We start from the raw sequence: 22,426 nt of genomic DNA, 5'->3' as shown, positions 1-22,426 counted from the left end.
CCGCTCCCAGTCACCGCAGCCTCGACCTGTTGGGCTCCGGTGATCCTTCCACCTCAGTCTTCCAAGTAGCCGGAATTACAGGCATGTGCTACCGTGCCCGGCTGATTTTTGATTTATTGTAGAGATGAGGTCTCGCTGCCCAGGCGGGTCTCAAACCCGCGGGCTCAGGCAATCCTCTCACCTCAGCCTCCCAAAGGCGCGGGATTACGGGCTGAGCCACCGAGCCCAGCTGAAATCTTATTTTTAATAAGACTTCTACTAGAATCCTAGAAAACTGAGTGACTATTATCAATGGCTCCTTACTTAAAGACAAAAAGCTATAACTCTATAGCTGTTTTAAAAGCATTGTTAATTTTTTTAACATTAATGTAAAAAATTGTTTGATTCCTTTAAGAACTGTTAGCAAGAAGACTTGCATAGGGCATAGTAGGCATTCAGTAAATGTTTCTGGAATTTGGTTGGATTTAAATGCTAGGACAGAGAGATAAAAGTAGTTGCAAAGAGTATATGACTGGTATGATTAAAGAATAGATTTCATCCATTATTTGCAAAATAACTTTATCCCTAAATCTAGACCTGTCAATTGAGAAGAATTCAATAACTAGATTACAATGAGATATTGACCTGTACTTCCAGAATCCTTGGTTCTGGAAGAAGAGTAACATGTTCAATTCTCATCAGAATGAGGTTCAATAGCATGCCCTTGCCTGCTGCTTCAGGAAGGATCCTGAGTGAGCCAGTCAGTGCCTGTCATGTGCAGCCAAGTGGAGGGACATAGATGTGAACTTGTCATGGTAACTTTTCTACTGATTGGAAGAATAAATGAGGCTAGAGTGAACCTCCTTGGATTGTAAGGAGGTGAGAATGGGGTAACCAGTAGTGAGGATCAGCGAGAATATAAATTATCTTTTTCTAGGTAAAAAGAGGTATAGAATGTTTGAACTCAAGTAATAATAGAACAAACGCAGGTAAGATGCTGGTTAGAATACTTAGATAAATAGGTAATTAAACAGTTTTGATCATCAAACCAAGAGGGTAGTGTTTGAAAGTAAACTTCTACCTAGGCCAGCGGTTTTAAACTTTCCTAAGAATCCACGTATGAAAAATGACAGATTCTGATTCATTGTGTTGGGAGCAGGGGCCCAAGATTCTCCATCTTAAAACTACCCACAATTTATTCTCCTGCAGGAAGCCTATAGACCACACAGGTCACAGAGGGGCCACATCTCCATAACACTACCCTGGGAAAACACAGCATGTGAAGAGAAGGCCCAAACCACAGCCCACTCCGCTATTCTCACCTTCTGGAAAAACTTTGGAAGGATAAGGGCCATTCTCTGCTTAGGCTTAGTTTAACAACAAAACAAAAACACAGTTTAATTAGTCAGTGATGGATCAAGTTGTTTCCCAAGTAAGCAACTTTCATTATACGACATATTTTTAAAAAATTCTTACATTCTATCCTATTTTTCATTAATTGACAGAAAGCAGCACTTGTTCCCTTTGCCTGATGCCCCTTCTCCACTTTACTCAAATGACAAACCCCTGTTTAGCCTTTCAAATCCATATCATATGTCTTCACCTCTTGTCACCTCCTCAGTCTCTGTCCTCCCTCCCTTACTCTCTCACTAGTAGAATACTATGCTCCCTCTTCTGTGTCTGGCCACCATGCCCTGTGTTAATATTCTATCATAGAACTTACAGCATTATAATACAATAACTATTTACAGATGGACTCCATCACCGTCTGCTTTGTCAGACAAGGAGCTCATCAGTGTGTCTTAGTCATCTTTGTATCTTTGTCTTTTCCTTTCCTAACTCCTACCGTGGCATTTGATGTATGGTAAAATAAATAAATGAATAAAGCCGGGCTCGGTGGCTCAGCCTGTAATCCCGCGCCTTTGGGAGGCTGAAGTGAGTGGATTGCCTGAGCCCGCGGGTTCGAGACCTGCCTGGGCAGCGAGACCTCATCTGTACAGTAAATCAAAAAATCAGCCGGGCGTGGTAGCGCATGCCTGTAATTCCAGCTACTCGGAAGGCTGAGGCAGAAGGATCGCCGGAGTCCAGCAGGTCGAGGCTGCGGTGGCCGGGAGCGGCCACTGCACTCCAGTCTGGGGGACCAAGTGAGACTCCAACTCAAAAAAAAAAATGAATATAATTGAGTGGATTTAAGTTACAAAAGTACAAGGATTTTTGTCTGTTTTGTTCACTGAAATAAGTATCCCAAGTGTTTAGAACAGTATCTATTACATAGAGGGCTTTAGTCAGTAATTATTGAAATAATTCATAAGTGAGTACTCTAACTTACACAGCTAATAAAAACAAAAGCTTGTGCCTGCTATGTTTTTCAGCATTACAGTATAAAATTTTCATAAATTTCTCAGTAATACAGTATAAATTGTCACAGTCTCCTGAACATATTAAGATTGAGATCCCTATTTGATATTTCTGCCACTGAATAGTATGGGGTTTAGCAGTATAGACCAAAGATATAATAGAAAAAAAAGTAGCAATACTGCAAGCATATAACTCATACCCATATAGTTTAGATATAATCAACTTTTTTTAGCCTTACTCATTACATTCTTCTTTCAATGGTAAGCCTGGGATGTGAATAATTTTCTAGGGTAATTTATATGGAATAACAGTAGTAAAAATAGCTTCATTTATTAAGATTCATTCATTAAATGTGCCAGGCATTCCATTATTTGTATCATCTTTGATTTCTTTCATCAGTGTTTTATAGTTTTTAGTATACAGATATTTCACCTCCTTTGTTAAATTTACTCCTAAGTATTTTTAATGCTATTATAAATGGGATTATTTTCTTAATTTATTTTTTGGACAGTTCACTATTAGTGTATAAAATCACTACTGATTTTGTGTCCTGCAGTTTTACTAAATTTGCTTATTAGTTCTAACAGTTTTTTGGTGAATTCTTTAGAGTTTTCTATATATAAGATCCTTTTGTCAACAAAGAGATAATTTCAGCTCTTCCTTTCCTATTTTAATTCCTTTTGTTTGTTTGTTTGTTTATTTCTGTGTGTGGTTTTTGTTCGTTTGTTTTTTTTTGTTTTGTATTGTTTTACCTAATTGCTCTGGCTAGAACTTCCAGCACTATGTTGAATAGAAGTGGTGAGAATGGGCATCCTTGTCTTGTTCCTGATTTTATAGGAGAAGCTTTTTTCTTACCATTAAATACAATGTTAGCTATGAATCTTCAGCATAGTGAGATATTAGCATAGTACCTTTATTGTATTGAGGAGCATTTCTTCTATACCTAATTTGTTGAGAACTTTTATTGTGAAAGAATGTTGAATTTTCTCAATTGCTTTTTCTGTATCTGGGATGATCATATGGTTTTTGTTCTTCATTCTGTTTATGTGGTGAATCACATTTATTAATTGGCATGTGTTAAACCATCCTTGCATCCCAGGGATAAATCCCACTCAATCATGGTGAATGATTCTTTTAATGCATTGTTGAATTTAGTTTGCTAGTTCAGTCATGAACCACATAAAAATGTTTTGATCAATGACAGACCACATATAGAACATAGTCTCTTAAGATTATAATAGAGCTGAAAAATTCCTATAGCCTCCTGATGTTGTAGCTGTAGTAATGTCAAAGCAACAAAGCATTACTCATGTGTCTGTGGTACTGACAGTCATGTAAAAATATAGCAATACAATTACATACAGTACATAATACTTGATACTATATAGTATAGTATTTACTATACTATACTTCATATCATTATTTAAAAATATTCCCCTTTTACTTATATTTTAAAAAGTTAACCATAAAACATCCTCAGGCAGGTTCTTTCAGGGTTTTTTTTTTTCCAGAAGAAAGTATTGCTATCATAGATGGTAGCTTCAATTGTATTATTGCCCATGAAGACCTTCCAGTGGGGCAAGATGTGGAGGTAGAAGATAGTTATATTGATGATACTAACTCTGTGTAGGACTAGGCCTAAGTCTTAGTTTTTAACAAAAAAATGTTAAAGAGTTAAAAAAAAGAAAAAAGTTTATAAAATAAGGTTATAAAGAAAGAAACTATATAAAGCCATATGATGTGTTTTAAGATGTGTTATTACAAAAGTCAAAGAAAAAATTATTTAGAAATCAGTAAAGTAAAAATGTACAGTAAGCTAAGGTTAATTTATTATTGAAGATATAAAATTTTAAAATAAACTTAGTGTAGTGAAGTATATAGTGTTTATAAAGTCTACAGTAGTATAAAATAAGGTCCTAGGTCTTCATATTCATTCACCGAACTCACTCACCGACTCACCCAGAGCAACTCCAAGTCCTGCAAACTTCATTCATGGTAGGTGCCCTGTACAGGTGTACCATTTTTAAATCTTTTATACCATATTTTTACTGTACCTTTTTTATGTTTAGATGTTTAGATACACAACTACCATTATTACAGTTGCCTATAGTATTCAGTGCAGTAATACACTTATGTGTTTGTAGCCTAGGAACAATAGACTTTACTATATAGACTACATATACACATATATGCATATATACAGATATACATGTATACATATACATATATGTGTAGGCTATATAGATTTGTGATAAATATGCTCAGTGATGTTTGCACAGTGATGAAATTGGTTTGTAAACGTCTAGGTTTGTGGAAATATGCTCTATGATGTTTGCACAGTGATGAAATTGCCTAAGGATACATTTATCAGAATGTATCCCCATCTAATTAAGCAACTAATAACTGTATTTTGTTGAAGATTTTTACATTTGTGCTCATCAGGGATATTGAATGTAATTTTCTTTCCTTGTAGTAGCCTTATCTGGTTTTAGCATCAAAGTAATGCTAGCTTTGTAAATAAGTTTAGAAGTACTTCCTCCTCTTCAGTATTTTGAAAGAATTTGAGAAGCATTGGTATTAGCTCTTTTTAAATGTTTGGTAGAATTTAGCAGTGAAGCTATCCAATCCTGGGTCAGTTTTTTAAAATGAGGGACTTTTTATTACTGAGTCTATCTCCTTGCTTACTTATATTTCTTCATGATTCAGTCTTGTCAAGTTATATGAGTCTAGGAATTAATCCATTTCCTCTGTTATTCAATCTGTTGGTATATAATTGTTCACAACAGTCTTTTATGATCCTTTGTGTTTCTGTGGTATCAGTTATAATGCATTCTCTTTTGTTTCTGATTTTATTTATGGGTCTTCTCTTTTTTATTCTTAATCTAGCTAAGAATTTGTTAATGTTGTTAACTTTTCAAGAAACCAACTCTTAGCCTCACTCATTTTTTTCCTATGGTTTTTTTCATCTCTACTTTTTTTCCAATTACTTCTTCCCTGATGTTTTATCTTCTTTCATCTGCTAACTTTGGGTTTAGTTTATTTTCTTTTCCTAGTCCTTGAGGTGCAATATTTGGTTGGTTGTTTGTGACCTTTCTTCTTTTTTGATGTAGTTTATTGCTATAAACCTCTCTCTTAGAACTGGCATTTTCTGCATCCCATATGTTATATGCTGTGTTTCCAGTTTCATTTGTCCCAATATATTTTTTAAATTTCCCTTTTAATTTCTTCCTTGACTCAATTGTTGTTCAGAAATACATTGTTTAATTTTCACATATTTATAAACTTTCCAAAATTCCTCCTGTTATTGATTTCTAATTCCATATCATTGTGGTCAGAAATGATACTTTCTATAGATTGAATTTCAATCTTCTTAAATGTGTTAAGACTTGTTCTTAACAAATGAGCTAATGTGATCTATCCAAGAGGATGTGTTCTGTATGCATTTGAGAAAAAAGGTGAATTTTGTTGCCATTGAATAAAATGTTCTGTATATGTCTGTTAGATCCATTTGGTCCAAAGTATAGTTCAAGTCTAATGTTTCCTTATTGATTTTCTGTCTGGATTATGTCTATTGCTACAAGTGAGATATTGAAGTCTCCTGCAATTATTGTGTTACAATCTCTCACACCCTTCAGATCTTTTAATATTTGCTTTATATATTCAGGTGCTCCTATGCTGGGTGCACATATATTTATAGTAGTTATATCCTCTTGATGAATTGACTTTTTATCATTATATAGTTACCTTTTTCTTTTTTAATAGTTTTTGCTTAAGGCTTGTTTTGTCTCATATGAGTAGAACTACCCCCTGCTCTCTTTAGTTTCCATTTGCATGGGTGTTTTTTTCCATCCCTTCACTTTCAGTCTATGTATGTTCCTAAAGGGGAAGTGAGTCTCTCATAGGCAGTGTGTAGTTGGGTCTTGTTTTTTAAACAACCACTCTATGCGTTTTGATTGGAGAATTTAATTATTTTACATTCAAAGTTATCATTGATAGGTAAGAACATATTACCGCCGTTGTGTTGTATTCTGGTTGTTCTGAGGATTGTTTGCTCCTTTCTTCCTCTCTTCCTTTCTTCCTTTGTGGTTTGATGGTTTTCTGTAGTGGTATGCTCTGAAACTTTTCTTCAGTTTTAATCCAAATGTACAAGGTATTGGGCTCACTGCTCTCTATATATTATCTTTTAATTGTCATATACTTTATTAGAAGTAGTTTTATTACCCCCCATTTTACAGATGAGGAAACTGAGGCTCAATCATAGTAATTTGTCAAGGTACTCAGCTACTAACCAGAAGACCTAGAATTTTCATCTAAGTCTGTCTGAGCCTCTGCTCTTAAGCTTCACAATAACATTGATGTTTTGCAAATTGGAGTGGGTCCTCTTGGGACTTATTCTTGACCAGAAATTCATATATCTTTTTCTAATCATTTCAAAGCAAATATTTTCTTGGCCTTGAACACTTCTGATCTTGAGTGTTCTGAGATCCCTTTCTTTAAAGGGATTTTTTAGTTGGAGGCTGAACTTAGTCAAAACAACAAATTAGGTCAAATGTATGCTTCTTCTGTTCCCCTTGCTTAATTGCATCTGATGAGTGGTCTTTGCAGACATTTAGTTCCAGGCACTTAGCTGTCTCTTACATTTGCTTCCAGTGATCAGGGTCCCTAAGGTTTAAACATATGTTTTCCCAGTGAACTTTTGTCCTCTTTGAACACTGCATTCTGTTCTCGCTTATTAAATTCCAGCTTTCATGACTAATATGCGATGATAGCTCCAGAAATGTTTATATGATGAATTAAAGTGGGCAGGGTCTTCCGCTTACAAATTACTTCAAGATAGAACTCAGATGCCTGCCCATAGAATTGCCTCATAAATGCTAGCATCAAATGGATTTGAGCTTTTACAATTTCAGCTTGTCCCTGGCTGAGAGGCCTATTATTTCTCTGTGTCTCCATAGGTTTTGAGCTCCTAGCCTATTTCTCAAACTGAGGCTGCAAATATTTATGACTCAGTGGGGAAAAAAAACGTGTGACTACTTCTTAAACAAGTAGTGTTAGGAAAACAAGCAGATAGGATGTTTTTCTCTCCCTATCTTGCACATACATGTAAACAAGTGACTCACTGGCAGTGTTTCTGACTCAGGAGAACAGCAATTTCATGATCTCAAGTTTGTTTATGTGCCTTGGATATCAGAAGTTTGTATCAGAACAGAGACACGTTCCAAAAAACTTACTGCCCAGAGACCCAGAATCACTAGAGGCCTTCTCGACGTCGGAAGGTATTTGCTTTATAAAGTAGAGGCATATGTGGGTCTGTGCCATGTTCACAGCTATAAAACAAACTGAAGAGTGTTAAGTGTGACTTCTCAGGGAAAAGGAGTCTGAAACCTCTTTGATTATTATTTCTGGAGGAGTAAATATTTCAGTAGAAAAAGAAACTCCTTTGTACCAACTCTCTCTGAGCTTCTTGGCACTTTTTAATGTTTCAAGTAACAGCTGAAACTACATTAACCTTCTCTGTTCTAATTGGAAGCATCTGTGTGTTGCAGAGTTAGAATTTTCAGTTTCTGAAGTGATTTTTCTGCTTGGACAGAGGTGTCGATTTCAACTGAAATTCCCATCTACCATGCCTTTTTTTCCTTATGATTATAAAGTGTTCAGTCAGCTAGTGATGTGATGGAGATAGAGGGCATTCTTCAGCTTTTCCAGATACTCATGCTTTTTAGTGAAAACTGTACTTCAGCCATTTACACACCTTATCAGGATTCTTCTTACTCAAGGAGAACAGATGGAGAAACTCCCCCAGCCCTTGGAATTTGACTTGAACAGTTTTTTCCTGCCAAAATATCTCATAATAAAAAATATCTCATAATCAAAAAAGAGACTAGAGCAATGTATGAGATTTGCAAATTCCAGGAAGAAAAAAAAGAGTAATTAGAAACCTATTTCAGTTCCTTTCTGTGTCAGTAGAAGACTGTTTTTACAGGGCTTAGTGTTTTTAAATTATCTCCTGAACCTTCAACAAGAGTCAGGAAGCCATAATGGTTTCTTATCCGCTTTTCCTTGCTACTGTTGCAGCTTATCTCAGTGATATTATCTCAACTCATTGAGCCTCACTAATCTCAGGTATAAATGGTGGCAGCTTCAAATCTATGTTCTTGCAATTGTTCCACAGACAACAGCAGGCCTTGCTAGATTGGAATCATGGAATTATAGAGTTTGAGAGGTTATCTGATCTACCTTCTGCATCTGACCCCTGGGAAAAAGGGTCTTAGATAGATAGCTAGATATAGTAGTAGAGAAACTTCTATTGCACTTGTTCTACCTAACTGCTCTGCTCCCACATTCAGGAAGGGAGAAAAAGGAGTTGTCCATCTGTTCAGAAACCCCCTTCTGAAATATATACTATGTTTGTAGGGCCATATTAGGGAACCATGGAAATCAGTGGAAGTGGAGGATATGGTTTCTGCCCTTCTCATACTTCAAGTCTAGTTGGGGGGAAAAACCATCCTACAGCAGCAAGAGGAAGGCAGAAAAGGGGGAGGACCAAAGGGACCTAGAATAGGGGACCCAGGCCTGGCTCTCCTGCTGTTTCTCTCTGTGATTTAGCCATTCCAGGCCTGCTTGTTCTGTGATTCTCCTCAGCCCTTAAATAATGTCTGTTCCACCTCATTGTAAGGTTGTGATTTTCTTCCCCCCTAGTCTAACTAGATCAGAAAACTCCGCTGGATCAGAGAGAAGGTCTTTTTCATACTTGTTTTCCATGTGCTTAGCCTAATGCCTGGCACAAAGAAGAATGCATGAAGTTAGTTCAGGGCCAAGGCCATTGTTAACTTCAAGCATGGGAAATCAAGGAAGCTCTGCCCACTCAAAGGGAAGGCCACTGATAGAGTCACATGGACAGATGCCACTGTTCAGAGACCTTTGTACCTCGCTCTAAAGACAGGAGCACTTCACAACCACTCAGTCTTCAACATTTTAAAATTTAGCTGGAGGCCAGGTACCATGACTTAAGCCTATAATCCCAGTACTTTGGGAGGCCGAGACGAGAGGATTGCCTGAACCCGCGGGTTCGAGACCAGCCTGGGCAACATGGTGAGACCTCATCTCTACAATAAATCAAAAAATTAGCTGGGCATGGTAGCGTACACCTGTAGTTCCAGTTACCTGGAAGGCTGAGGTGGAAGAATCACTGGAGCCCAGCAGGTCAACGTTGGGGTGGCCGTGAGCGTGCCACTGCACTCCAGCTGGGCGACGAGGTGAGACTCCAACTCAAAAAAAAAAAAGTTAGCTGGGTGTGGTGGCACATGCCTCTAGTCCCAGCTATTCAGGAGACTGAAGTGGAAGGATTGCCTGAGCCCTGGAGTTTCAGGCTGTTGAGACTGCAGCCCAACAAAAATAACACCAAAAAGGGTTGTGAGCCAACCATTTGTCAGTTATCTGTGGACACCCCATCTCACACTTTAGTCACACTGTTCTGTGGATCTTTCACAGAATGCAGAGGAGAGTGTGATTTGTAAGTTCCTCTGGCATGGACAGTTACTTCAGTTCAGCCTCTCAGCCTCACCAGGTGCTGAGCCTGCAGAGCCCTGAGATTTCTTGGACCTGCTTCCTGGGCTTCTTAGACCTACCTGCTTTTCCTGCTGTACTCTTGACTCTGGGAGACTGCTACTGAGCTTTAAAAATAGTCTTTTGTGGGTTTTCAGAGGACAGTTTCCCTTCCTGCCAAAAATGTGTGGAATGGTGGTTTTGTTGGCAACAGTGAGCCTTTGTTACAGAGTTGAAAGTGCATATCCCTCCTCCTGAGCCCGACCGCAGTGGTTTGCCTAATGTCACTGACCCTGTTTTAATTAAGTCCTCCTTTATTGTTGGACTTGGTGCCAAGAAGCCTAAATGAACATTGTCTCCTTGAATAGACAAGCAGACAATCTGTTAGGGTGTTTTTCCAATTCTATTTTAGGACATTTCTAAGGGTCACTCCTCTGCAGGCTGAGATAAGGGTTAAGAGTCTTTTTCTCAAGAAACAACATTCTTTTAAGTGAACATTATCTTTGCTTTTTTTCCCTCTCTCTCATGTAACTGAATTCAAACATTCAAGAAGACTTTTCTGGCTCCTGGTGGAAACCGGAGATGGCAATGTAATTTACAGGCTTTTGTTGGATGAAGGGAACTTCACCTACACTTGCCCTTATGAAATTCCACAGACTTTGAGTTTTAAGAAACGTTCAGGGAAGGAATTGTGATCACCACTACTTATGGCTATGACAAAAAATTGGATAAGTTGGTATATTAGCTTCCTATGACTGCAGTAACAAATTACCACAGATTGGGTGGCTTAAAACCATTTTGAGATTTATTTTCTCACAGCTCTAGAAGCGAGAAGTCCAAAATCAGGTGTCAGCAGGACTGTGCTCCCTCTGAAACTGTCAGGGTGACTCCTGGCCTTCCTCTTCTAGCTGCTGCCATTTGCTGGCAGTCCTTGGCATTCCTGGGCCTGGGCATCACTCCGATCTCAATCGTCACAATAAATTTGAGAAGAAATGACAGGACAAAGAAAATCTGACTGGAGCAGTAAATTGTCTAGGAGAAGCACTTGGGGATATATGGGTGGTGTATAACACGAAAAAAACAAGGGTTACTTCATTAAGTATGTTTACTCAGTCCATCACAGCCTTCAGTTCCCAGTCTGAGGTGATAAAGGCTATTTTCTGGCCCTGGTGTGGAGAGGGTGCCCCTCCCAAGGAATCTTGATCACTTGCTGCGTACAAGAAGAGGCAGGTCAGCTCACCCTTTCTGGAACTACAGTTTCCCCAATGTTTTCAATATACTTATCAGGCATATTTGGGGATGGCATGTCCTTTACTCCTTCAGATTTTAATGTATCTTCTTGGAGGACACAATTCAAATAGCTTAGAGTTTACTCTCACTCAGAAAATATTTGGCTATTTTATCACTCACTACCGTAAGTAACCAGGATCAGTGGTCATTTTTGGAGCATTTACCAAGTGCCAAGCACTATGCCGTGTGCCTGATGTGTATTATTTTATTTAGTCTTCACAGGAATCCTTTGAAGTAAGCATTATAATATGCCCAGTTTACAACTGCCAAAATAAAGGCCCTGATTGGTCTCATTTCAGCACCCGTATTCTGAACCACTCACCATACATAAGTCAGGGGAGAGTGATGTATGTTCCCAAGTAATTTTCTGCAGGTTCTCAAGTTCACTTACAGTATAATTTTTAGATATAGATATTTCACTTAAAACTTTTTAGGCATATGCTGTATTTTATGTAAAGCAAGACATCTATTTATTTGAACCCTGGATTCCATAGGTTGGCAGCTTGCCATATTCACTGCATTTCTTTTTCCCTTTCTCAAGTGCCTAAATTGATTCCCTGAAGTAAACAGGAAAAACTTAGGAGAAGTAATCAGTAGCTAAAATTATTTTTGTTTTTGTCCTGTTCCAGTTAGTGGCTATTAAAAGCAAAATCCCCATGACTGCTTCTGTCCCAGATGCCCATCTTCACAGCCCCAGGAGCAGCGAAAGACTTCTGTTCTAATGATTCCTCATGACTCAGAGGAGTCTTTAGCCTTGATGAGTGTTCAGGTTGCATTAGCTCACTGCAGGATGTTTAGCGCCTTGGGATCCCCGGGCAGCCTATAATTTGCTCAAAAGCTGGAAGTGTCTCTGCACCTCTGCAGAGCCAGGCACCAGGCTTCCTGGAGCTTCCCACCTTCCTGCCTCCCTTTGTGCCTCAGAGCAGGATAATAACATCGCACTTTAAACATGTCACACCAGTTATCAAAGGCACTGCCTCACAGGGCATCATGCATTGAGGGGTGGGGGGGGGAGTCTGACTCCTTCTCAAGGAGAGAAGATTGAAACAGACCCAGCTGTGGAATACGGAACACTCCTTGGCACCTAAATTACTCCCCCAATTATCCATAAAGGGCTGCCAGGAAACCAAAGTGGCGTGCGCTCAGGAAGCCTCACTTTAAACACTCCTCTCAGCCTTACCATATCAGACAAGGTTAGACAAATATTAAGATTCACGTGTCTGCAGGGCTTTGCAGTGTGTAGGGGTTTTGCAAACTTGCCTTGTTTGTTCCTCACAGTCATTCCGTAAAGGAGAAGCCATTGCCCTGTTGTATCGATGAGAAAACTAAGGCACAGAATGACAAAGTGACTAGCTCCAAATCATACCCCTAAAGGGGCTATGTTTCTGGGATCCAAGAGACTGGTGTTCTGATCTCACCTCCACCTTCATATCACTACCTGTTAATCTCATCTGCCAAATGATGGTGATGCCTATTTGATAGTTGCTTGAGCATGACAATCACCTACACAAAGGGCCTGCCAGGATCCCTGGAACAGATACTCAAAATAGCTAATTGAATATGTGAATGAATGTCACCTTTTTGTAATTTCTTTCCTTTTCAGGCTGCCCTTGATCTCTTTTCTCATTGAATATTAGCTCTTGCAGGGAACATGGAAAACCTTTTCTACCAATTGTGCAGTCCCAAAGATCCTTTTATTTTGCCCCCAAGGGTAACCCGCGTAATGAAAGATTTTCTACCTGCCATACTTTATTACAACCACTTTGCTTCACTGATAAAAGGCACACGTAACAACCATCATGGCCCCTGACAAACAAGCATATTGAAGTGGTGTAATTCCAGTTAAAATAATTCATTATTACATACTAACATTTACCAAGCAGATACCTCACTGGACACTGCCAGCATTTGAGCCCAGGTGATCTGACTTCCAAGCCTACACTCTTAATCACTGCACTGAGATTAGCAGCACTAAGATCTATCATTTGCTGAGTGTTTACTACATGCCAGCAGACAGTAATACTCTCTTTAAATACATATTATCTTATTTAATCATTACAACAAAAGTGTGAAGCGGATGGCATCACTTCCTCCATCTCACCCATGAAGACCTGAAGCCTGTGAAAGGGAAGTAACTGTTTTCTTTTTTTGGAGTTGGAGTCTCACTCTGTCGCCCAGTCTGCAGTGCTGTGGTACACTCACTGCCACTCCAGCGTCAACCTACTAGGCTCCGGTGAGCCTTCTGCCTCAGCCTTCCAAGTAGCCGGAACTACAGATGCATACTACAATGCCCGGCTAATATTTTATTTATTGTAGATACAAGGTCTCGCCAAGTTGCCCAGGCTGGTCTCGAATCCACAGGCTTAGGCAATCCATTCGCCTTGGCATCCCAAAGTGCTGGAATTACAGGCTGAGCTTACAAGCCTGGCCCGGAAGTAGCTTTTTCATAGCCATATAGCTGGTAAGTGGCAGAGCCAGACTCTGAACCTAGGTGCTGCAGATGCAAAGCATGTGTATTTAACTTCCAGTCTATGCTACATTCCCTCTGACATTTCTCTAAAGCTTTGAGTTGCTTGAAGGCTTATCACTTGTCAGCGGTTTGTATTACTGAAAATCACTTGAAAATCCCCATTTCAGGCTCAAGGACTCCTGTGGGTCTCAGGTCTCAGGTCTCCAGGTGAGACTAACCAGGTCTACATAGGAGTACCTCCTGAGGCACTCCTGAAGCCACCCGCAAGGAATGCAGAGGGGTGAGTGCCTGCATTCCTCAGTTGATCAGACCCCCATGGAAACTGATAAGAGCCAACCCTGTCACCAGTTACTGCTGGAGAAAATAGTGTCCCCTGAGTGAAAAATTGCTAAACCTGAAAATAGGTTGCTGAGGGCATTGAAAAAGAGGTTTTCTTCTCTGGCAGTATCTTCTTTGAACTGGCCTAGATACAGTTCTGCCAGGAACAGGTTGGATGGGCAAGAGACCCCGCCCCTTGGAACCCGCAGGGAGCTGCAACCCATTTGTTTATCATCATAATCCCTCACCCTGCACATTTTACTTCCTTAACATACCTCAAAGAAAAATATTTTATTAGTGTCCCCAGTGTGCATTTCTTTTTGGTACACTTCACTCCACACCTCTAACTGTTTGTCAGGAACTAGATCCCTGAGAGAACAGGCACTCTGAGTTAGTAGAAAGAGCACTGGACTCAGGATCCTGGTTCAAGCAGGCCCATGTGCTTATGAGCTGAGTGACCTTAGACAAGTCACTTCACCTCTCTGAACTTCAATACAGCTCAAAATTCCTATCCAGGACAATCTAGGGATTATTTGTAGCTAGCTGCAGTTTAGGTAATAGGTGGAAAAGCACTTTGAGAAGGAATTAAGAGCTCTTTATGCATGTCAAAAGGTGTGATTTTTGCAGTGTGTTCTCTGCAGTGCATGGACTCATACATGCAAAAAAGAAATAGTTTTTGGAAATTTTAGTAGCTCAAGTTTAAAGATTTCAATATGTGTCTCTCTTCCTTCTCCTTATTCTCAACAAGGAGGGCCTATTTCATGTACCAGATTATTTCAGTAACACACTTTTCCTGTATTTAATTAATCACACCAGAGCTTTGTTAAGGTCTCAGATAGTGAATGGATCTTACCCCTTAGTTTGCTTCCTCCATTGATGAGTTGTTAAGAGTCTTCTCTTTCTGGTAAGGGAGAAGGAGCCATCTAAAAAAAATGAAAGTTTCCTCCTTAAGTGTAAAATTCATTTTCAAAAGGAAAACTTATGCCTTGTTTTTAGAGCTTTTCCTGCCTCAACTGATTCTAAATGGTCTTTAGCTCAAAATAATATATAGGCCAAAGAGGCATATTTTGGAGTGCCAAATCTGGTACCCTTCACCTGAAACTTGTACTCAAACCTTATGAGTAAGATAGTTCAGCCACCCACCCTGGCTCCCTTCCATGTTGAATCAAGCCCTGCAACTCCAAGTCTTAAGCTCTAGTGTTTTCCTCTTCCCTGGGTTACTCACCAACCTCCATGTGCTCATTTCCCCACTCGCAGTCACAGGACACAGCACAGCCCATGTGATCCCACAAGCATGATATGACATAGCACACGTGCAAGCTGCCTTTTCTCCAAATCTCATCTGCTTCATTCCACACTTTTCATCTTCATCCCTCAGCTATCAGTATCCTCGTTCATTCATTCAAAAATTATGTATTGAGCATCTATTATGGACTAAGTCTGAAGATACAGATTTAATATCTTTGTTGTTGAACAGACTTTGCCCTCATGAAGTATACAGTTTCATGAGGGGAGGGGATATTAACCACGCAAATACATGTGATAAGTTTGTGTGTGTCAGGATGGGGTATTTGAGAGCAGGGAGCTTCTACTTTGACTTAGAAGTTATCAAGAGAATGAGAAGGAATTAACTAATAAAGAGTGAGGAGAAGCAGATGTATTAGGCAGAAGAAGCAGTATGTGAACTGGCCCAAGAGTAGGAAGAACATGAAGAAAAATGCGGCACCTGGAGGAACAGAAAGAAAGCCAGTGTGTCTGATGAATGGAGAGTGAGAGGAGAGTGGAATGAGATGAAGAAGTTGATAAGGGCCACACAGGGCCCGGTAGGACTACAGTCTTTATTCAAAGAGCCATGGGAAGACACTGAAGGATTTTTTAGCACTAGGGGACTTTGATTTCAGGAACATCACTCTTGTTACTACATAGAAAATAGATTGAAAAGAGAGAAGAAAGGTTTTTATAAAGTCATTATGGCACTCTAGGCAATAGATGCTGGAAGCCTGGACCAGGGAGGTGGTGTTATTGATGAAAGAGTGGATGAACCAGGAACTGTTTAGGAAATAGAATTGAAGGAGTTGGCAATGGGTCACTTTAAAGGAGAGAGGAAAATGTCAAGAATGATTTTGGGGGGTTGGGATTATTAAAGTAAATATATGGGTAATATTCACTGAGAAAGGGAGCAGGAAAGAGAATCCATTTTGTTTGGGGTCTTTGTTTTGTCTTGTTTTTGAGTCATAGGGGTGGAAGATTAGATCATAAATTTGGGTTGGGATATGTTGAGTTTGAAGTACCCTTGAGATATGCAAAGGAAGATGTCAGATATGCAGTTAAATAGAAGTCATTAATAGAGCAATGACTCTAAAACCAAGGATGATTTTGTTTTCCCAGGGGACACTTGCCAATGTCTGGAGATATTTTTGGTTGTCATAATGGGTGTGGGTAGCTACTGGCATCTAATGAATAGAGGCCAGTGATGCTGCCAAATGTCCTACAGTACATAGGACAACCCCATCCTTCACAGCAAAGAATTATCCAAACAAAAATACCAGTAGTGCCAAAGGTGAGAAACTCTGCTTTATAGATGTTTGGGAGTCATTGGCCAAAAATCCTTGGGCATTGATTAGATCACATAGAGAAAGAATAAGAGTAAGAAGAAAAGTGGGATGGTACAAACTTTTAAGGAACTTTAATGCATATAATGACTTTGGGGAGAATATTTAGGTGGATATTTATATAATGAATGAATGACTTACCCAGCATAAGAGACTGAGAAAGAGCAGCCAGAGAAGTAGGAAAAAAACTCAAAGAAAATGAAGTCATAGAAGCCAAAGGTTAGGTAGGAGAGTGATTAAAAGTACCAGATGCTATTCAGAAGCCAAAGGAGCTCATGGCTGATAAGTATTCATTGCATTTAGGGATGTGGAGATCATTGGTAACCTTAGCAAGAGCGGTTTTGGTTGAGATGATGTTGAGAGACATTGCAGTGGTTTGAGAAAGGAGTCGGAGATGAAAAAATGGAGGCAGCTGGTATAGGCAGAGTTTTTAAGAAGTTTGGCAATGGAAAGGAGGCGAGTGAAAGAATAGTCCTGGCAAGTGTGGGTGTCAAGAACAGTTTGGGGTTCAGTGGTTTATTTTTTGTGGCTGTTTTATTTTGTTTAAATTTTTATTACATGTAAAATAAGCAGAATATTATAATAGACTTCTAGGTACTCTGGCTTCTATGGACTCTGGATTCTGTTTTACTTCTTAGATGAGTAATGTTTGTTCTAAGAGAGAGTTAATTTGGCTGGACTCAAATGCCAAACTCTGTCTCTCTTAATCAGCAATAATTGAAATCTCTACTCAGTACTTTCAGCTTCCAGCTGCAGGGTTCTTTTTGCCAGCCCCTGGGTATGCATAGTTTAATGGTCAGTCAATGATTTGGGCAGATTTCATACACAGTTCTGGGGGTTCATTCCCTCTGCAGCTCCTTATCTCCCAGAATCTTCCACCCTTCATTTCCTGGCTGCTTTTACAGCCCCAGCATTAATCTCTGATACTTCAACTTAGTAGGATTTTGGTTTTTTGATTCCCCAAGTTATTTGCAGATTGGACTGCCCTCAGGCAAAAAATTGCAAGCTTGCAGATCTCAAGAGGTGTAATTCCTGCTTTCAGAGGTAGATTCCCCTTTTCATTTCTGCCTGCTTTTGGCCAACCTCCATTGCCTTAAACACACACACACACACACACACACACACACACACACACACACACATTTTGCAGGTTGGCTCACAACTGGCATCCCCCCCTTTCTATGCCCAGCTGCACCCCCACTGCAGGGACCTCACACATATGTGTCTGGACACCCCAACCCATATGTCCAAGTTCTAGTCACAGCCCAAGTCGTAAGGGTTCAGCTATTGCCATGAGGTCTGTACTTGGGAGGAGGGACCTGGAGAAGAGACTCAAACAGTCCTTAGAAACAGTCTTCAGGACCTTGGGTCAAAGAATTCTAGGATCTTGGGTACCTAGTCTTAAGGGAGGAAGGGAGGATGCAGACTCTGATGCATACAGGCTCCAGGTGGGCACAGCCCTAGACTCCTTGCCTTGTGGAGAGAAGCAATTAAAGGAAGGCTGGAGCAGGACCCTCTAAACTGCTGGGGCTTGAACCGAGATTCGTCTTGACTAGACCTATGTGCAAAATTAAGCGATTCAATACACAGTACTGTGGACTTTGCTCTGTACCTAGTTTGACTGCCTGGTTTCTCCTTGTGTATGTGCTTTGTTTCTTTCAGTGGGCTGTTTATCACCATTCATGACAAAGGTCACATTGCAACAATGCTGAACTCTTGGCCAGAAGACAATATCAAGGTATGATCCCGTTTTCATTCTATTGCTCCATTGTTAGGTGAATCCTTTCATCCTCCACCAGAGTCACGTCCAGCTATAAAGTGAGTCATTGTGACACTGAAGGCAACATGCTGCTCCCTGTCCCCAAGCCATATACCTATTACAGCCAGCACAAATGCACCACAGAGTAAAGGTTTGCGCTAATCAAACACCTATGTGAAATTGCCTTTTATTATTATTATTATTATTATTCAGGCAACTTGGTGAGACCTCTACAATAAATCAAGCCAGGCGTGGTAGCATGCACCTGTAATTCCAGCTACTTGGAAGGCTAAGGCAGAAGGATCGCTGGAGCCTAGTGGATTGATGCTGGGGTGGCCATGAGTGTGCCACTGCACTCCAGCCTGGGTGAGGGAGTGAGTTTCCATGGTCAATGTGCAGAAATCAGGCATGGACCTGCTTCTTAAATAGCTGACATGTCATGAGGAAAACAAGACATAGACACCAAAAAGGTGGAACTTGGTCAGAGATAAACGAGGTACACAAGAAGAGCTGAGGGTCTGTGAAAAGGCAGAGATGACTTTTAGCTTGAGGAGACTCTGGGATGACATGGGGGGAGTGACAGTGGAGCTGTGCCTTGAATTCAGGGGTAGAGTTTGGATAGTTAGACATTGGAGAGACTGGGATGTAGGGTGAGGACATTCTGTACCAAGGGAAAAAGTTGGTGATGAACAGTATCTTCACACTCGTACACAGCAGTGTGGGGATGTGGGGCATCAATTCAGCGTGACAAAATAAACCTGGCACTTCTTCCTGGAGTATCAGCTTTCCTCAAAAAAATTCAAGGTGAAATATTTTTATATAACCAACAGTATATATGTGGAATGCAAAGCTGTGTTAATTCTTAAATATGAAACTTTGTAGAAATATGTTAGCCTCTGGCTAAATTCCCAGATCTCTTCCTGCTATAGGGACATCTATGGAAGAGTTTGAGGGACTCTGACATCTAAGATCTTTGACACTTCTGGAAACAAAATGGGCAAAGCAAACGTGCAAACCATCTACTGGCTAGTTGGTGAGAACATTTTTGGCACATGAGCTGGGGTGGGGCTGGAGCTGACAAAGCACAGCATAAGCAATGCTCAGGGCCACACGCACACCACCCTACCTCGACTGGAGGGCCATGGCACTCACCCCTATTTTCTCTCCAGAGACTCCTTTCGCCTTTCCTCCAGTTCCTTGAACACCCCCACCCTCACCACTCTCCAGTTTCTTCCTCTCTGTGTCCAACCCTCTTCTGGCCCTCTCTGGAGAACGTTAGCATTTAGGACCAGAGCCAAGGGTGGGGTGGTGGAGGAAGACCTTGGCTCTCAGGAGGCAGACTTGGGCCACAGCCAAGGCCCTCGGACTTACAGTCCTGACTCATTTTGTACATCTCTGTCTGGGTGTGATTTTGCCTCAGCTTCTCCTTCTTACTTTTCTGCTTAGACTCCAGTTATGCACAGATTTTGGTCCCAGGCCCAGAGAAGCAAGTTTCTGGACATGTCTAGGAAGAATCTATAAAATCTTGAAGACATGAAGGGAAGCCAGCTTACTTGATGGGCCAACCTGAGAGGACATGCTGCAGAGGTGCTGCAAACTAATTTTTTGCACATTCCTGGACAGTTCATGAGGAAACCTTACACAGAGAGGCCTGCAGCCAATGCTTGCTAAGTTGAATGGACTCAGTCGACAGGCATAGGGTCTTTTGTGTTCTGGGCACTGCGCCAGGAGCAGGGAGATGGGTCTCCACTAATACATTTGGAGCTTTGTGCAAATTATGAGGAATTAGAAAGAATGATGAAAAGGTACCCCTCTTTAACCAGTAAGAAAAAGGCACCCTTCCCTTCAAGCAGGCACAGGGCTTGGTGAAGGGCTCAAGGGCTAGATCTCAAGTGTCAGTTGCTCCTCTTGTCAGGGGACAAGTTAACACAATGCATCAAGAGCCCTGCTGTGAAGGATGCAAAATTTAAAAAAAAAATAGATCCTACCCTTAAATTGCTTCATAGTATGGGTGGGAAACCAACATACAAATTCAAAATGGAACCTTAGGAGCCAAATATCTATTGACTTCAATAAATATATTTTGAGAACCTTCTAAATACTGAGTGCTAATTACCAGAGAGATGGAGATAGTAACTGTTGTGATTTTAGAAGAAGAGAAACAAGGACTTTGGGCACCCTAGAAGAGGAACCCAAGCAGGCCCAGACAAAGAGAGACACCCGGAGCCTCTAAGGAGCATGTGAGTTGCATGAGCAGATCTGGGTCAGTTGCATTCAACCACCCTTTAGTAAACATCTCTGGGAGCTCCCTGAGGTTCGGATACAAGGAAGGTGTATGGCGCTCAAAACTCAAGGGACTTGAAGCCTCTTTAGAGAAACTGACCGAGAAACAATGACAGTACAGTGTGTCTTTGCTGCTGAAAAAAGCCTGAGCATGGGTAGCAGAGAGGCAACTGGCCGTAGTACCTCAGAATACTGAGGCCACCTCCACCCTTTATTCCTGCCTCACTTAGGATAACCTGGAGGTCAGTCCCAGTGACTATGGTGGAATTAGACCCAACTTTGCCATAAGATAGACTTGGGGTTCTGGTCATGACTCTTCCACACACCTGCTGTGTATGCAGACATCCCCCTGAGCTTTGTTTTTCTATTGTGAGGATGAACTGTGATAAAGTCTGTACACACTGAAGGGTACTTGAATGGATGTTGTCATTACTGGAGGTGGCAGAGGTGGCTTTGGCATACTCAGCAGTACAGAACATAAGGGCAGCCATGGGGTGGAGGGGGGATCGCTTACCTGGGAATTACAGGCCACAAGTAGGCAGTCAGATGATTTGGTCCCTAGACATATTTAATTTGACTGTTAGTGGTTTTGAAAAGTTTGAATTTGTAGGCAACATTTTTTTTTTTGAGGTGGAGTCTCATTCTGTCACCCAGGCTGGAGTGCAATGGCACACTTACAGCTACCCCAGCATCGACCTGCTGGACTCCAGCAATCCTTCCGCCTCAGCCTTCCAAGTAGCTGGAACTATAGGCACACACTACCATGCCCAGCTAATTTTTGATTTATTGTAGAGACGAGGTCTCAACAAGTTGCCCAGGCTGGTCTCAAACCCATGGGCTCAGACAGTCCACTCTCCTCAGACTCCCAAAGTTCTAGGATTACAGACTGAGCCACTGAGCCCGGCCTGTAGGCAACATTTTAAGATCAGGAGATTTCATAAAAATTATATGCCAAAACATTGGGTTTCTGGCTTCTCTGGAAAAACCAGGAGCTCTGAATGTTGTGCCTATAGCTTGGCACATAAACAAATCAACTTTGGCTGACTAGACTGCCCCAGCTCACCCCTGCCCACTCACCAGCATTTTTCTGATGGTTACCCTTCCTACACCCCTAGGGTATCCTTTCAAAAGTTCAGAATGTTCCAAGCTGCAGTCTTTCCTGTTTCCTGATGTGTTTTCTCCAGTTGCCTTAAAAAGAGGAGAGGAAGGAGGCTGGGCGTGGTGTCTCATGCCTATAATCCCAGCACTTTAGGAGGCTGACTCAGGAGGAACACTTGAGCCCAGGAGTTTGAATCCAACCTGGGCAACATAGCAAGACCTCACCTCTCCAAAAAGTAAAAAGTTAGCTGGGCATAGTGGTGCACAGAAGACTGAGATGGGAGGATCACTTGAGTCCAGGAAGCTGAGGCTTCAGTGAGCTAGAATTGTCCCACTGCACTCCATCCTGGCCAACAGAGTGAGACCCTGTCTTGAAAAATAAATAAATAAATAAAAGAGAGGAGAGGAAGGTCTCCCCACCTAGGTAGGGAATCTCTGCTCATTATCCTTTTCTGGCACTGTGGAGCTCACGCAGGACTTCACTTTCACTCTGTTTGGAGTCACTGTGATCACAGTGGAGTAAGGACCCCCTTGTGAAGCTCCTAAGTGGGTCTTGAAGCATGAGTAGGAGTGTGACTTTTCTCAGATGGGCAAGCTGTGACTTGCCCAAGGTTACTCACAAATAAGTGTTAGTGCCCAGTCCAGATCCCTGCTGCTGAGGCACGGCTCCCACAGCTACTGAGTGGGGGACAGTTTTTCAAGCCGCAGTTTTCT

The 22,426-nt window shown here is 41.1% G+C and overlaps 1 protein-coding gene across 1 annotated transcript in view; it reads left to right on the top strand.

The window, feature by feature from the left end:
- Nucleotides 1–22,426, top strand: part of LOC103253895 (NADP-dependent malic enzyme, mitochondrial) — a 149,186-nt gene that overhangs the window by 108,728 nt on the left and 18,032 nt on the right. Inside the window, exon 4 of the mRNA XM_008052099.2 lies at nt 18,235–18,310. Within this exon, the coding sequence (XP_008050290.1) occupies nt 18,235–18,310 (76 nt within the window). The remainder of the gene's footprint in view (nt 1–18,234; nt 18,311–22,426) is intronic.

Source organism: Carlito syrichta, unplaced genomic scaffold (assembly GCF_000164805.1).
Source record: "Carlito syrichta isolate Samal-C Ts95f unplaced genomic scaffold, Tarsius_syrichta-2.0.1 Scaffold256397, whole genome shotgun sequence".
NCBI classification, from domain to species: Eukaryota; Metazoa; Chordata; class Mammalia; order Primates; family Tarsiidae; genus Carlito; species Carlito syrichta.
Note: the sequence above shows the minus strand (reverse complement) of the source record. Positions and strands in the feature narration are given on the sequence as shown.